This window comes from Chenopodium album, chromosome 14 (genome assembly GCF_948465745.1).
Source record: "Chenopodium album chromosome 14, dcCheAlbu1.1, whole genome shotgun sequence".
Classification (NCBI taxonomy): Eukaryota; Viridiplantae; Streptophyta; class Magnoliopsida; order Caryophyllales; family Amaranthaceae; genus Chenopodium; species Chenopodium album.
Genome location: NC_137847.1, coordinates 20,039,219 through 20,057,854, shown reverse-complemented (window position 1 = coordinate 20,057,854; position 18,636 = coordinate 20,039,219). Strand labels below are relative to the sequence as shown.

General features: G+C 34.9%; 1 protein-coding gene across 1 annotated transcript; it reads left to right on the top strand.

The window, feature by feature from the left end:
- Positions 1-5,743: 5,743 nt before the first annotated feature.
- On the top strand, positions 5,744-6,535 carry LOC145577888 (uncharacterized). Its single transcript, XM_081635309.1, has one exon. The coding sequence runs from the start codon at positions 5,744-5,746 to the stop codon at positions 6,533-6,535; it is 792 nt and encodes a 263-aa protein (XP_081491435.1).
- Positions 6,536-18,636: the final 12,101 nt, after the last annotated feature.

The window sequence follows — 18,636 nt, the reverse complement described above, 5'->3', positions numbered from 1 at the left end:
GGATTGGCTCATTGAATAGGGGTTGCCAACACTAGGCTTTTATCCCGAAATTAATAACAATCATCCCACCCATATCGCCAACAAAATGTTGGGAGGGGTATGTCATGGGTCAACACGTTGAGTGATTGATTCGTGCATCGTCCCTTAAGATATGGTACCTTTGGACCCAAGCCTTGACCTTAGAATAGTATTGTATGCTTTGACGGTTCCTTTTTATGTGCTTATGTGTCTACATGAATATGTTCTTATTATGTGTTTCGTGTCTAATCTAATTAATTCCAACTTTTTACCAAGAGATATTAAAAAAAATTTGCAAAAAATGTGGTTCGACAAAAAAAATAATAAAAAAAAAGTCGAACCTACCAGGTGGCACGCGCAACTCTATGTCTTGCGGGCGCCCATTGTTCAGCGTTGACTTTGACTTGTTACAAGAAATGTTATACGAAGAAAACAATATTACCATTTCAAGGTTAATCGTTAAGTAGGTGCTAATAATATCTCTTTGGCTAACAATGTTGTCTAACTTAGCTGTTTTTTTTTTATTGTTCTTCTATTCGTTTTTTTTTAAAAAAAAAAAAAGTCTTTTATCGTTCTTTATGCATTTCAAAAAAAAAAACACGTGTGGCAGGCGCTACTCTCGAAGTTGCACTTTCCACCTTAGTGTAAAACGGAAAATTGCGCGCGATACTGTTTTTGATTATGATGATTCATTTACGTACTTTATAATCGAACTAATGACACTACTTCTCGTAAGATTCGTCATTAGAAGTTCGCATGTCTTGATAAGGCGTCATCAATATTCCCATTCTTAAACATGCCTATTTATAGTCGTCATCTTTTAGTTGTAATTAGTCAATCTTGACTTAAGAGCATAATTTATTTACCTCTTCTATGGTTTAAAAAGAAAAACTCGAGAACCTTACTTGGGATGATTGCCTCTCAAAAAAAAAAAAAAAAAAAAAAAAAAAAAAAAAAAGAGAGAGAGAGAGAGAAGAGTGTGATACAAAAAGGTTATTATCCTAAACAAAAAATAGAAAGAGAAGATAATAAATGATAAAACCGAGAAAATGATTTAATTATTTCTTGGATTTTAAATTCGGAGGCCATCATTTTTTTTAAGCAAATAGTAATATACTATCCTTTAAAGATGAGCAATATGAGAATCATAATAATAAAAAAAACGATAAAGATCTCTATTGTAATCTAAATGATCAATAAATACCATATTTCTAGTATATTGATCATTTTAAGGAGTGTACTAAGGTTGACTAATATTTCTAAAAATTTGATGAGCATGTCAATTCAACTTTCCCTTTCTTTCTCTTCTCCCTTTTTCGAAAACAATTCACTTCAAGTAAAATCCTTAGATGATTACCTTATTGAAGTCAAAACAAATCATGACATTCCATTAATGATTGTTTGTCAATTTTTTTGACATTTTTATCAATAAACTTGCTTATAGGGAATTTGTATTACAAGGATTAAAAAAAGAAATAAAACAATCATTTTGACTTTAATTCATTGTTTAAATGCTTGGCAGAAAAGGTTTAAGTGAACGCGCTCAATTTCTCGTGATACACATTACTAGGTCATATACCACATTCACATACTAGTCCAATCATGGGTGACAAAGTAGCATTGGAGAATCTTAGAGAGGAACTCCAAAACCTAAAGGCCCTACGAGAAGAAGAAGCCCAAAGGAAGGCTCATAAAAAAGCAGATCAGGCTAAAATAAAAGCAGAGAAAGAAAAAGAAAACATTCTGCAAGAAAAAGCAAGAGCCGACAGAGTAGAGGCCTTGGAGAAACTTGTCCTTCGAGCTAGCTCAGGGAATAAGTACTCCAATTATGAGCTTGCACCACAACCTAGTGGCAAGACTCTCCCAGAAAAGTTATTGACTACGGATTTACCAACCTTTAAGGTTACAGACAATCTTAGGACTCACTTAATGAGCTTTATTGGTATTATGGCATTAAAAGGGGTTGAGCATATAGCTTATATGCATGTACTTTTCCTCTTTCATTGGACCCAATTGCTAGATAATGGTTTTATAACCTCAATTCAAAACAAACTTCCAGTTGGAGTGATGTTGTAAAAGCGTTTTTAGCCCAATATGGAGACAACATCGAGTTCACAACTACCTTGCGCGATTTTGAATTGCTTAAGCAAGGGGAAGAAGAAGGCTTTATGGACTTCTTTTCCAGGTGGCGATCAAAGGTTGCTTTTCTTTCAGAAAGACCTCCGGATCATGAACTTGTCCCAAATTTCATAGACAATATGTCTCCACCATACAAGTGCCATTTACAATACCTTGGTTTAATTTAGACATATTTCAAAAAGTCTATACTGTGGGAACATTAATTGAAAGGGACTTGATAAATGAAACCATGAATCATATAGATGGATTAGATTTTAAGGGAGGATTTCACCTACGCTGGAAACGGACAAAGCTCGAAGAAGCAATCTCAAGAAGTTGTCAACAATTCAAGATGTAGTACCCAAGGTCTTGTTTTGTTTATTTTATTTTCTTTATGATGGACTAAGAGATTCATGCTGTCGAATCTACTTATTATGTAATCTCATTAATTAATGAATATATCTTGTTCTCTTATCCATCTCTTTGTTGTTATTATCTCGAATTGAATAAAACATATACATGCAAATAGGCAATATCAAAAAAGGCCTACATACTCAACACTTTAAGAATCTTGATGAGCTTTGGCTTACAAGATGTATTGGATCAAAAGAGGCCCGTCTGTTGGCCCACTAAAAAGAGATATGATGACTACACCAACACAAGAGGCAACTTGAAACTCCACGCAGATAATCCCATGTTAATAACCTTAGAACAATCCGTCTTTTGTTAGCCCTTTTGAGCTTCGTCAATTGAGCCTTACTTATTCAACCTACATTATTCTAAACCTTGGGATGGGAATGGTGCAAAGAGATAGAAATGAAAAATTTTGGGAAACGATAAGAGGGGGACACAAAGTTAGTCTAAACCCAAAAGGAAAGATCTAATGCAAAAGAAAGAAAAAAAATCGTTCTAAACCCAAAACCAAGCTTGTCAAAAAGGAGAAAAAAAAGAGAGGGAAGATAAGAAAAAGGCACCTAATGTAGGAGTTGTCACACAAAATAGAAATGTTTTAATTTGAGAAGAACCAAAAGTAAGGGATTGAGTATACTTGAGCCTGTCCGTTTTTCATAACCTTGAGCCTAGCCACATTGCAACCCTATAAAGGTCCTCCTTGAGGTAGGCCATAACCATATACCAAAATCATCATTCTAAGAAAATATGGCCCACTTTAGGCCTTTTGAACATATGAACCTACTATTGAGTAGTTATGCGCATACATAAAATACATGAAGTGTTGAGTAAATGATTACAAAATCATGTAAAAAAACAAATAATTTGGATGATTTGATAGCCATTGGCTTGATTACATCATTTTAGTAAAACAATCAAATCAAAATAAATTCTATGTATTCCATATCCTTTGCCAAGAAAAATGAGATCCCTATCACTTTAAAAAAACGAGGAAAATTTGTTAAAAATAAGCAAACACTTGCTCGGTCTTCCCAAAATAAGAAAACCTTTTGATTAACCCAAAGTAAGTTAACCTTTATTGGGTATTTTCTTTAAATAAGTCAGATGACCTACAACCTACCAAATAAGTCATTTTTTTCCTAATTCTAATTAATTTTTTTTCTTATTTTATATTTGATGATTAATTAAATTGTATTTAAAAAACCAAAAAAACCCACCGCATACCAGCGCTCCACCCCCATCCCCGCCAGCCACCGAACAAACCACATCCCCGGGGGTATCTAAAAAATTAAGGGTATTTTTTTATCTTGAAAAAGTGTTTTTTTTTTAAAAAAAAAAAAATTTTTACAAAATTTTAAAAATTAATTAAAATAATACATTTTAATTAAATTTTTAAAAATTGGCCAACCATACAATGACATGTGGCATAAGCAACAAACAACCGGTTACACTTAAAAGAAACCGGTCATGACTTATTTTGAGAAAATACCCCATAAAGGTCAGCTTACTCTGGGTTAATCAAAAGGTTTGCTTATTTTGGGAAGATCGAGCAAAGGTTTGCTTATTCTTGACAAATTTTCCAAAGAAAAAACATTTTATTTTCTTGTAATAATTGGGCTATTTATTACAAAGGTGATTCAAGTTCTATATACATTGCCTAGAGAGAAAACGAGTTAATATAGTAAATTGACATGATATATCGACAGCCTCGACGTCAACTTTAGATGTCTTTTACAACTCTTGAGCATTGGTCTTCTCACTTATCATGAGCAACTAATATGTCCGCCTGCGTGGGATATTGTCATCCTCTCGAAGCGAGGAACATTAATTGAACATGATCGCTACATGAAAAAATGATCGTTATCGCTATCACGCGTATACCTTACTGCAAAGTCGTCATGATGATTCAAATATTAAGCCAATAATCCTTGCCTTTTTAAAGTATGTCTATTTCTCTTTTTTTTCTTCTATGGGAAAGGTAGATCCCCTTACTTTTTATGAAAATCTGTCTTTTTTTGTTCATTTCTTTATTAGGGGTTAAGTCGGGATGATCTCTCCCATTGGCAACTAAAATACTTGAAAAAAAAAATAGTATAATTTTTTTCGCTCTTTGCCTCAAACTGGGGGCTAAAAAGCAAAGACATCCCCACTTCTCTCTATTTACAGATTTGAACACGCTATTTATGCTACGAAATCAATGTCATGCAAAGCTTATCATCTTAATAACTTTAAATGACAAAACGAAGAATACCACTTCCTATTATTTGACCTAGATAATTAATTATGTTACTTGATCAAACAGTTCGTGATAAACATATGCATTATTCCACAAATTAAAAATACAAATCCTGGGGCTCCAAATAAACACGAGAAACATCCCCTAGCATAGACCTGGCAATCCTGACCCGACCCGAATGACCTGACCCGTAACCCGAAAGTTGACCCGAAACCATTGACCCGAAAATGACCCAAACCCGAACTAACCCGACCCGACCCGAACCCGTCCCGAACATGACCCGATAACCTGAAGTGACCTGACCCGAAATTGACCATAATTTGAACTTGACCCGACCCGAAATGACCCGAAACTCAAAGTGACACGACCTGATTTTAACCCGAATTGATTGACCTGAATCCCTAAGTTAATGGGGTAAAATGGTGAATTACTTAGTTTAGGGCTTCTTTCTTTCCTAAGAAATTGGTACTCATGACTTTTTATATTTTTTTAACGATTTTACTTTATTTTTACAAAGGAGGAAACAAGACTCCTGAAAAAAAATATGTTCCTGTGTTTGGCATCTTGAAATTGAGCCTGCTGAGTTTGAAGAAAGGTGGAATAAGGTGATGGTTGAGTTTCAATTGGAAGGAAATGAGTGGTTGTGTTATATGTACGAGATAAGGTATAAGTGGATTCCGGCATATTTCAAAGATGTGTTCCTGGGAGGAATAATGCGTACCACATCAAGATCAGAAGTGAAAATAACTTTTTTTGCTCCTTTATCAATCCTCACGTGTCACTTGTTGAGTTTTACATGAGATATGAAGCTGCAATTGATGCCCAAAGACATGCTTAAGGTCAAAATGACAATGATTCCAAACAAATACCCAGAGTGCAAGACACCACTAGGGATAGAAAAGTATGCCTCAACCATATACACTATTTCTGTTTTCTTATGATTTCCAATATGAGATAGAAATGGCTTGTTTTTCTTGTGGGTGTGAAGAGTTTAAGAGAGAAAATGGATTGGAAATTGCAAAAGTAAGTGAAGGGGGTCAGAGTAGAACATTTGATGTTGTGTTTAATCTAACTAACCAAGAGACAACATGTTCTTGCAAGTTGTTTTATAGGCAAGGCATTCCATGCAGGCACATGGTTTGGTTTTGGAAAGCGAAACAGTTTGAAATTATTCTTGAGCAGTATGTTCTAAACATATGGACTACTATGGTAATGAAAAGGCCAATATTTAACCTAGGAGGAAATCTGTTGGAACAATGTACCAATATAATCGACAAGAAAAAGTTGTTGAATGAGTTGTGGTCAGAGATACATAATTGTGTTAGTTTGGCAGAGGGTGACGATAAAGATATCAAAGACCTTGTGATTAATCTTCGAGGATTGAGGCTGAATTTGGAAGCTAAGAGGAATACAAGAAGTAATGGTGAAAGGAATGCTACTAACAAAGAAAAAGACATAGAACTATTAATTGGAGCTAGTGTTCCAACTGAAATATCTATCAAACCTCCAAAAATTTCGAAAGGCACTGGAGTTCATTTATCAAATGATGAAACAAGATCTGTAGAAACTTCAAATTTTGAAAAAAGATTTGTAGAGACTTCAAATGTTGAAACAAGATCTGGAAGTGGGAAAAGGCTAAAGGGGGATAAAGAAAAGGCAGTAGAACAAAACCAGAAAAAGAAGAGATTATACAAAAATTGTGGGGAATTGAGTCACCATGATATTCGAAATTGTCCTAAGAAAGTTAGATGATACTTAATGATTTTAGAACATTTTTTTAAATTTGTGTATTGAATAACAGTTTGGAACTTGTGAGTTTAATTTAGAACATATGTATTAAAATTTAGAACATATGACTAAAAATTTAGAACATATGGGTTATAATTAGTAATCATGTGTGTTTTATGTTTCCGATGAGATTTCAAAATTTTAATTTAGACCATATAATTAAAATATATCACTTAAATTATTAAATCTTGAATACGTGAGTAATATTTTGACATCAATATTTAGAGCATATGGGTAAAAATTTGGAACATATGACTAAAAATTCAGAACATATGACTAAAAATTTAGAACATATGAGTTATAATTAGTAATCATGTGTTGTATGTTTCCGATGCGATTTCAAAATTTTAATTTAGACCATATGATAAAATTGATCACTTAATTTCTTAGTTCTTGAATACATGAGTAATATTTTGACAATAATATTTAGAGCATATGGGTAAAATTTGGAACATATGACTAAAAATTTAGAACATATGACTAAAAATTTAGAACATGAGTTACAATTAGTAATCATGTGTGTTGTATGTTTCCGATGTGATTTCAAAATTTTAATTTAGACCATATGATTAAAATTTATCACTTAAATTCTTAGCTCTTGAATACATGAGTAATATTTTAGCATTAATATTTTGAACATATGAGTAAAAATTTAGAACATATGAGTATTAATAAATACTACCTCCGTTTTTTATTAGTTGACACGTTTTGACTTTAGCACTATTCACACACCTTCCTTTGACCATGTTTTGTGATTTATATGCAAGGATAAATATAGTCAAGTGGGATCTTGTTATATTCGTCATAATGTATATTTTCATAATATCAACTTTTTATAATTTTTGCTTATCGATAATTAAAGATATTAATGATTTAATTTGTGCTTTGGAAAATGTGACTAAAGAAACGTGTCAACTAAAAAGAAACAGAGGAAGTAATAAATTGTATTTTTATATTCTTGCATAACAATGAATTAGATCACAAGAGAGACAAGACAAACTTATATATTCGAATACAACCTTTTAGAAAAATAGTTTTCGAGTGAAGGCTTATAATTTAAAGTATAATTATACTATATAAAATTCTACATGCTATTTCTAAAATTATATTACAAAATATTTTCTTTCGCCCATTTCCGTGATCTTGAAGTTATCTCATGATGTAGCTCATTTTCCTTCTGTGATAATATTTTAGCACAAAAATCCACCCTCAATTTCTCCATTTGATCGATTTGCAATATAATAAGATAAAATCATTAGACTTTGGTATCCGCTATCCCACTTTTTACATCATTATTAAAAAAAAAAATAGATTTACACAACTTACATGATTCAATTTAATCTGCTACTTACATTATACAATTTGGAACTTATGAGTTTAAATTTAGAACATATGTATAAACATTTAGAACATATTTATAAAAATTTAGAACATATGAACATGAGTAATACAATAAAACAAACTTACATCATTCAATTTTAATCCGCTATCCCACTTGGTATCTTTCTCACCATGATATATTTCCATGTGTTTAAGCAAAACACGCCGCAATCATCAGTGTTATCATTGGTCCTCCAACTCATTTTTAATGTCCTAGTTTTGAAACTAGAAACCTCTTGATTGCATTTTAATCTCTTGGTTGACAAGAACATGGCAAAAACCCTCAACTAAAAATTAAACATTAAAATAAGTACTAGAAAATGACATACAGAGTATAATTCCAAAAATTTGAGTAAAAATTAAGAATGTATAAGTAAACATGTTAAGAGCATAAGTACTATTTGGAACATGAAATTTTTTTTAAAGCATCTGATTTAGAACATATGAGTATAATTTTAGTACATGTGATTTAAGATTTAGAACATTGAAATAAATGTTTAGAACATCTGATTCTAAGCACAAGTAAATGAGACAGATAGATATTACCAAATTCTTCGGTTTGTTGTTGTGTTTGTGCCAAAAAGAATTTTTATATTCCAATTATCTGTTGTCAATCACGTCGAGAGTCTTGCTCAGAAAATTCGCACAAAGCAGGTAGTAATGTGATGAAGATGCAACCGGAAAAAATATCTGCATATAATAATAGATCATGAAATTGAAATAGTTGTTTAAAACAAATGAAAGAAAGAAAGAAGAAAGCTTATAAAGAACGATAACTATATTCAAATTCTTTCAAATTCTTATGGATTTCTTAATGTCTTACCTAATGAACTATATCAAAGTTTTGCACTTTGGAGTGCTTCATCTCTTTATCCAACCTTTCATATAAAGTAGGATATCTATCTTGAATTGTCACAGTTGGAGAAAAGTGATAATTCGAACACAAAATTTCCTGAAAGCATTTAAAAATAAGTTATGAAATCTTAATTTATAACATGAAAGAAGGTAAGTTCAATATTAAGAATCATACATAAGCTTGCGTTTGAAAAAAAAAATTTGTTTGTTGACCCTAGGGCTCGTCTTCTGTTTTCATTGTTCAATATGAACGACCAAGCATCAACAATGTTATTAAACACATGATTGTTCGCTGCAAGGCTTGACATCTCATCTCTACGGATTGTAGTTTGACCATCATCGTATAAAATCTCACTACAAACATAAAAACAAATATCATTAAATTTTATAATAGAATACTAATTTAGAACATATAAGTACTAAGTTAGAACATATGAATATCAAGTTAGAACATATGAGTAATAAATCAGAACATATGACTAATTATTTTAAAATTACTGAGTAAATTTAGAACTTACTTAGGTAATCCATTAGCAAATGCATACACTGCCATTCTCTTCTTGTGTCCACCAACCTTTTTGAATATGTTGTCATACTGAACCATAAAAGGTGAATGAATACAGTTTGGAAGGTTTTCGGGACATCTTTTCACCCTTTTTTCTACATTTTCTTTCCTGTAAATATATAGGTGAACGAATACAAATATTTAACGAGCATATATAACATTTCAAAAAATTAGTGTTAATAGTGTCCCAAAAAGAAACAAACTAATAATTAGTGTTCTTAAAAAATAAAATATTAATTCATCAATAATTAATAGTGTCCCTAAACATAACTACATTACTCATCCATCTTATCATCTTCTTTCTCATCATTGTTCTTGTTCTTCTCTTCATTTGCTTGAATATTGTTTTTCTCTCCGTGAACATATTGTTGAACTTTAGCACCTGAGCATGCTCCTGCTAAAATTGAAGTGGAAGGCTCTTGAGTTTAAGGAGGAGGAGGAATCCCTTGAGTTTGAGGAGGAGGAAGAGGAGGAGAAGGCCCTTGAGATTGAGGAGGAGGGGGAGGAGGAGGAGGAAGAGGATGAGAAGGCCCATAAGTTTGAGGAGGAGGAGGAGAAGAAGGAGGAGGAAGGGGAGGAGGAGTGGGTGACTAAGAATAAGAAAACAAATCAAAACTCGAAGGAGTCATCTCAAAAGGTGTCTTTTTCTTCCCTTTGAACTTTTCCCATGATCTTTTCATAACATCATCTAACTCCTTGATGAAAGCTGGTTCTTCAAACAAATGCCTGTCTTGACTTAGAATGGAGGGGCTGTCGTTTTGTTTTTTTTCCTTTCTCATGGAATACTTATTCCAAATATTCTGAATAAATGTGTTCATATCAGATGCTTCTTCTTTAGCAAATATTTCATTCGCCTTATCCAACATGGCATGCATCTCACCTAAATTTAGAACAATTGAATAACCATGTAAAGCATCTGATTTATTTTAGAACATCTACTTTTTGATTTAGAACATGATAGGATTTGTTAGAACACATGTTCGAGAACATCTACTTTAAATTTTAGAACATGAAACTATTTATTTAGAACATATGAGTAACAATTTTGAATATATGAGTAAAGATTTAGAATTCAATTATTATCACGTCCTTTAAAAATTGAAAATATCTAGAACATGTGTGTATATATTTAGTACATATGACTAAATATTTAGAACATGTGGGTATATATTTAGAGCAAATAACTAAATATTTAGAACATATATAACTAACTATAATAAGTCTAAGTTTAAAACATGTTCCAAAAAAATACATACCAGCATTTCATTAGAACCACTAATATCACTTCCACCAAGTTCGGGATCTCCAGCCACTTGTGATACATTGTTATCAAACCTATCAACTTCTATTCTATCAAGCACATGTCCCTTTCCAAATCCTCTTTTCATTTCCAATTTCATCCGTTCCTTGATCAAATCTTTCTTCCAAACAGAAAGGAGTGGGAATTGTCTTGGATTGCTTATTTTAGACCTTTCCAAACGATCAAAATAGCATATCTTATACAAATATACAAAAAAATGCGTTAAACAAGGCAAATTTAGAAAAAGACAAAATAATATAAAAATGTACAATGTATTGGAAAAGAAATTACCATCAAGGAAGGTAATGGACCGGTGAAGTAAGCTGAACCACCTTGCCATTCCATCACAAACGACTTTAAACTCCTATACACATATTCACACCAATCCAAGCATTCGATCTTCTTTGTATCCATGCAACTATACAAAAACTTGTAATTTAAGGCTGTGTTGGCAATGGATTTTATACAACAATTGACAACATAAACTACAAAATGCCAAATGAATTCATCACAAACAGGTTCCTTCTTTAACTCTTCAATCCGATTAATAATCATAGAGTTTGATGGACTTCCACCACTTATCCCAAAACAAGATCTCCATCGTCTAATAAACTCAACCCATTCTTCATCCTCCCCTTGTCGAGGCTCTTTAATAATTTCTCCTCCCATCGGCAAACCATAAACCAAATGTATGTCTACGGGTGTAATTTCAATCTCTTGGTTCCTCTCAAGAACTAAAGACACCCTATCACAGTCAAAACTCGATACAAGCTTAGAGCAAAACACGGATTTATGTGCATCTAAATCCAAATCTAAGAAACCTCCAAAGCCAATTTTTCTAATAGCCGCCTTATGAGATTATGGCAAATCTTTAAGCACGGTGTTCATAAAATTCTTGGGAGTAATTCGTTATTTAATTCTCTACATTCCATTTGATCTACATGAACAACTTCAATATCATCATCAGAATCGCTCTCATCAACTTTTCTTTTCCTTTTTTTCCCTTTGTCTTTCTTCTTTGGTTCTTTCTTCATTGCTTTGTTTTTCGGAACATCTTTAGCTCTAACTTTAAGTTTTACCTCAATTGGATCACCTCCTTTATTATCTACTTCATTACTCTTGTTTACATTTCCAGAAGATTTTGTAGCAAACTGATTAGAGCTTAGGTTGTAGCAGCATCATCACCAACAAGATTATCAAAATTATCACTGCAAGTCATAGACATATAACATATCTAAAGGTTAGAACACAAGGGAAAAATATTTAGAACAAAACATATGTGTAATAATGTAGAACATATGTACAAAAATTTAGAACATATGGGTAAAAAATTTAGACATATAAAGTTGTAGCAAAAATTAACAATTGAACAAGAATGTATATGTACTGCAATACTCAACAAAATTCTAGTAGAAAACATAAAAATGTGAGTAAAATAAGAATTAAAATTAGAATTAAATTTAGAACATGCAAGTAAAATTTTAGAACATATGAGTAAAATTTTAGAACAAATCTAACATGCATAAAAAATTGAACAGAATCCATTGATGATAACCAACCTTTGAATCTAATCATTGTTTATAGCTTCTAGTAAATATGACTCTACAATTGGACTTCTAGACCACTGATCATCATTTTTTACAGCTTCATCATCATCACTTTTTTTCTTTTTGACAAGTGCTTCATCACCATCTCTATTTGAAAAAAAAAAGTATGTTAGAAGCTTAAAATAGAGATTAAAAAACAAGGTACAGTATGGTAGCTACTGCTGCCCTGCCGAGGCTGCTGCTGTAGGTGGCCTGGCAAGGCTACAGTTGTTGCTGCCCTACCGAGGCTGCAGCTACTGCTGCTGCAGGTGGCCTGGTAAGGCCTTGCCGAGGCTGCTGCTGCAGGTGGCCTGGCAAGGCTACAGCTGCTGCTTCAAGTGGCCTTGCAAGGCTGCATATGTTGCTGCCCTGCCGAATTATCTTCTACCTATATACAAATCACTGCCTCAAATAATTTGTATTCAGATAATAATATGACAAATACCACAAAATAAAGATAGTCAAAACAATAATATTGATTTCCATAATCTTACACGCAACATGTAGTTAAATTTAAGCTTTGCATTTTATCAAACAGGTTATGAGAATCTAAAAATGATTTCTAAATTTGCAAAAAATCAAACATCAAGAATACTGTTGCAGATTATAAACAATGATGATAATGAAGAAGAGAGAGAAATACATCATAATCATATTAGTATTGACAGGCTCAAGTCGTATTTACCCAATCAAAAATAAAACCTAAATCCACTAACTATGTAGATAGGGAAGAAGGGTCGAACCACAGGGAAACAAGTCAATTTACTCCTAATTAATTAAATGCAATCTAAATTATCAAGTAACAAATTGTTGTAAAAAGGGTAATTAAATACTAAAAGGTAAGAGTAGGAAGGGAATAAAAAGGGTATAAATCAATGAAGGGAAAACCTAGGGCATAGGTTCACTAATAAACAATATTCCAGGGAAAATCATAATAAGCAATCATCAAGCATCAATTAATCAAATTATAAAGGGCTTTCGCTACAAATTATAATCACAAAGTTAATTTACCGGTATTAAATCTCATCTCTCGAATCTCGACTTAACCATTTATAAATTAGTCTGCCTATTGAAACTAAGCCTAAACATCAATTCTCATCTATCGAATCTCGAATTAATATTGCTAAACTCATACAATTAAATCTGGACAAACCTAATTGCATAGCATTAAATCAATCAATAGGAAATCAATCAAGCATTGATAATCAACAATCACAAATTACCCCTTCATATTATTTATTAGATCCCCATAAACCCTAGAAATGAAACTACTCAAACATAATTAAATCTAAACTAATCAAAACAATAAAGCAAGACATGATGAAAGGATTAAAGAAAATAACTAAAATTAAAAGAGAAGAAATTGTTACCAAAAGAAATCTGGATTAAGGAATGGAGTTAAGAACAAAGTTGAGAGAATTTTAGAGAAAGAAAATATTCTAAGTAGAGAGAGAAAATCTAAAAGAGAAGGTAATCAAAATTACGTCCAAAAATCGTACTTAAACATCCCTAAAACAAATCCTAATTGAAAACTAACAATCTCGACAATTAGGTCCTCTAAAAAACACGCGCTTGATCGGGCGAAGGGCCGCTCGATCGGGCCCGCCTTTTCTTCCTTTCGCCCTTCCTGACGCGCCGCGCCCGATCTAGCTTATGCTCACCCGATCGGGCGCGCCTTCTTGGTGCTGCTTCTTTGTGCGCGCCCGCCCGATCGGGCCCGGCTTCTTCTTCGAGGCTTGGACTTCGATTGGGCTCGATTCTTCGGCCCAATCCGGATTTCCTCTTTGGGTCTTGAATACTCGATCCATATGCCCCGGTATCACATACCGAGCCCTTAATCACCGGCTCTAACCGGTCTTGGGCTTCAAAGACGGTCGTGTCCTCCTAATGCTCGTAGTTGCTTCGTGAAAAACCCGGAAAATGCTCTAAATGTGCAATTTCCTACAAAACTCAAGCAAAACTACAAAAACACTAGAAAACACAAATTAGTAATAAAAGTGGCTCTAAAGAACCAAAAACACCACTAATTATGACCATGGAACGGGGGTAAAACACTATATAAATTGGACATATCAAACTCCCCCAAGCCAAACCTTTGCTTGTCCCTAAGCAAAGAGCTCATCAATGAACACATAAAACATGCTTCATCCGAAGTAAACAAAATCAAGCACAAACGATTCAAGGCAAATCTAATGAACATGCTTCAATATCAATCAATCTCATTCATCTAATCATCCTTCCTCCCCAACAATTGTCAAGTAGAGAAAACCACATGAGCATATAGAATTCAAGACTAGTGCTCACACACTCAACTCTCATTTATGTGGCGAGTAAAAGATGTACTCGATCGCTCTCCAACCAACCCCTTTATATGTGAACAATGCCCTCCCAACTCACACTCTCGTGTGTTTAAACAATGTACGCTCAACCTACTAGTCGACTCGAAATATGTCAAATCATAACTTGGATTGATAAACAACACTTTCACATTCATACAACTCTTATGCACAAAGGTCGGAAGGTCTTTAAAGCTTGCAATGTAAGGCTAGGGTAAAGGGTAGGATAGATTTAGGAAAATGTGAGAGTAAAGTCATGCTTAAGGGAGCCATATCCTACTAAAACCCAAGGTCAAAAACAAGTGATGACCAAACCTCTCCAATCACAACTTAACTCCACAAAAATTCACCAAACAATCATATACACAACACAATCCCAACACTTACATATTCACTCACAAAGTATGATAATATGAAATAGAGTGAATTAAAACAAACTTTGAACTACTTATTCTTTTTTTTTCTTTCTTTTTTTTTCAAACTTGAACCCTTTTTTTTTTCTTGAGCAACCTTCAAATAGAACATTTAAACATTTGAAACAACTTTTTTTTCTTTGCTCTTTTTTTTTCCTTTTACCTCATATTGGAAATTTTCAACTTTGAAACACAAAACATCAATATTTTCCAATCAAAATATCAAAGAACAATCACTCTTCTTTTATTCCCACATTGTGCAAATGATATGCACACCACAACTCCCTCACCTCACCAACTAATAGCTCCCCCAAGCCAAGCTTGGGACTAGTAACCAATGGGGCTCATATAGGCTTGTAATGTGGCTAAATAAACAATAAAAAGGGCACAAGCAACAACATGGGTAACAAGAAGGGAACAAATGTATCTAATATCATCTAACGGCTACCTAAGAGAAAAAATGCCTTCGTCCTCCTCAATGTGCATAATATTGAGCCATATAAACATTACTAATAGTTGCAAACCAATACTCAAATTCCTTGACATACCAGGAACTATCACACAATTCCTAACCAAATCAACTAGTCAAGCATTATATTCACAAATAGTTGGCAAAATTGACGCTTGTTTAGGCATCCAAACAATTAAACTTCAAATCATGATCAACAAATTCACAAAGCTCATTATCATGTACCAAGAATCAAAACAATATTTTCCAAGTATGGGACACAGGGAAGCATGATTTACAATTCATTGGAACGTATTTTTGAATTTTTATATTTTTCAATTTTTTTGTATTTTTTTTCATAAAGGAAAGCAATAAAAACTACACTAGAAAGCAATAAAACTATACTAGAAAAGAAATAAATAGAGAAAAGAGAGAAAGAGTTACCATATGTACAAGAAATCTCCTCCCAAGCCAAATCAAGCAATGCCCTCATTGACTTAGGAGGGTAGCTAGGAGAAACTACTCATCATCATCATCCATCCTCTCGTAGCCTCCTCCATAACTCGAGCCAGCACCACCCTGGCTCGTTCCAGCACCATCGTAGCCCGAACCACCTGCAAAGTAGTTAGGGTCTACATTTCCCCCCATACCCCCAAAAGGAGCATCAACCCCATATCCATGGACTGAAGAGTAGTCCACATAAGTACCAAAAGCTCCGGGGGTGGAATACCCTCCTTGGGGGTATTGGAACCAATCGGGAACTAATGCCTCGGGGGGGATAGCCCCTCGGCGTGCATAGTCATCGTACATAGGGTATAAACCCCTCCCGAGGTTCCTCTCTACATGACCTACCCGCCTATCCAAAATGCCTAACCTAGATTCTAGGTTTTGCATCATGCCCTCCACTCTCTCTTGCCCCCTCTCTATGCGGTCAAGTTGGCTCCGAAAAGCCGAAAAGTCATAAGGGGCATGGGGGTCGATGTTATAATCGACGGAGGAGGTGGGCATGCCATAGGTGTAGGGTTGGGGTGATGGTTGGTAGTGTGGTGAATGGTGTTAGGGGGAATGGTGGTGTTGTGGTGAAAGGTGAGGTTCTTGAACCTCGCCTTGACCGTTTATCTCGAAAGTGTAAGAAGGCTTCCCCTTCTCAAATTTGGTCAAGGCGGGGTTGGGTAGTGTAAATGCTTGGTCTCTCCTACCCGATTCCCGGTGGACTATCCACCAAGTCTCACCGCCCATAGGTTGCACCCAGTTTAGGATCCCTAAGTAAGCTAGGTCCATTAGGGTTGAACCCTCCACTTTCCTATGCCCGGTTGGGTTCCATCCTAGGTGTTTAACAGCAATATGGGTCACTAACCCCCCAAAGTAGATAGGCACCCTAGACCTACCCTCCTCGGCCGCATTGGCCTCCCTTTGAAAATGTTAGGCTATCCTATGTGGTATGTTTAGTTTCTTAGCGGTAGGAATCATGTAGGAAGCCAACAATTCAAGTTCATCCCTCCTAACGTTTGCCGGTTCATGCCTCCCAAAAATTGTGAGGCCAGCAAACCTTTGCTAAAACTTTGGGACGGGATGTTGAATCCACGTCCCTTTGGCGTGTTGGAGGTTAAGCAAACCCTCCCCGGTGAGTCTCTTGTAGACCACGGCAATGTGGTCTTGGGAGGGTTCAATAGGTTTGTCCGATTTAAGCTCAAACAATTTACCAAATTCTTTTAAAGTTAATCGCACATCATTGTTTAGCAATCGGAATTGTACATGAGTGATTAAAGCATTCATTTTAATAACATTGAAACTAAAAATAAATTGTAATGTCAAATAATCATAGGTATCATGATGAATTTGGAAGAAACCACTCATTCCTATACCTTTAAACAATTTCTCTACGGGTTTATCAAGACCTAGCCTAGACAATGTAGGATGATGAATGAATCGAGTAGAGGTTACCTGCCTCTGGATGAGGTTGAGCATTCTAGCTCGTTGTTCCGTTAAGGTGATAACAACCTCCTTCCATCCCGGTATTTGAAGCTCCGGGTCGACCATCGGTTGTTGTTGCCTAGAACTTTCACCCCTTTATTGCCTAGATCTCTTTGAAGCCATTTGTAGTGAAAATTTTGGGTATTGAAGCTTTCTCTCTCTAAGGGTTTTGAGAAATCTTGAGAGAAAGTGGTAGAAAGTTGGTGGAAAATGTAGAGGAAGGTGTGAGGATTAAGAATATGTAAAAAATTTTGAGTTTTGATGGATGAATTTGAGGAGATCTTGAAAGCAAAGTGAGTTTAGAGGTTTGAAAATGGAGGTTTTAGAGAGAGAAAGTGTGAATGAAGAAGAAGAAGTAAGAAAGAAAAAGAAAAGAAAGGGGGAGAAAGGAGTTATAATGCCCGGAATTTAGGCGCGCTCGATCGGGCAAGCCTCGCCCGATATTTCTTTTTGTGTCACTCGATTTCTCCAAAATTCCGCCCGATCGGGCGAAATTTCCCTTGATTTTCTTCCTTCCTTGCGCGCCCGATCGGGCGAATATGAGCTCCGATGAATTCCATTTTTCGCGCCCGATCGGGTTGCCTCTCGCAAAGCGCTGGTTTATTTAGGTCCCGCACGACCCTCTTACCACATTGAAGCTCAAAATGAATCGTAACCGCTTAGGTGAAGTAATTCAACTGCACCAATCGTAGCCCCCTCATGATATAGCTTGAGTCTTTGGCCATTAACCTTGAACTCATTACCATGTTCATCGAAAACCTCCACAGAACCGAATTTATTAGCCCTTTTTACAGTAAAAGGACCCGACCACCTTGACCTCAACTTTCCTGGGAATAGTTTAAGTCTAGAGTTGAACAACAACACTTTATCACCCTCTTTGAATTCTCTCGGAAGGATCATCTTGTCGTGCAATCTCTTTGTCTTCTCCTTGTAGACACGAGCACTATCATAGGCCATCAACCTAAACTCATTGAGTTGGTTAAGTTGAAGTAACCTCTTTTCTCCCGCTAATTTTGCATCCAAATTGAGCTCCTTAATAGCCCAATATGCCTTGTATTCTAATTCGACCAGGAGATGACATGCTTTACCGTACACGAGTCTATATGGAGTAGTACCTATTGGGGTCTTAAACGCAGTTATGTACGCCCAAAGGGTGTCATCCAACCTATCGCTCCAATCTTTCCTTGACTTTGCCACCACCTTCTCTA

What these genes read in the sequence shown, in the direction of transcription:
- LOC145577888 (XM_081635309.1), top strand. Translation starts at nt 5,744, where the DNA reads ATGGCTTGTTTTTCTTGTGGGTGTGAAGAGTTTAAGAGAGAAAATGGA.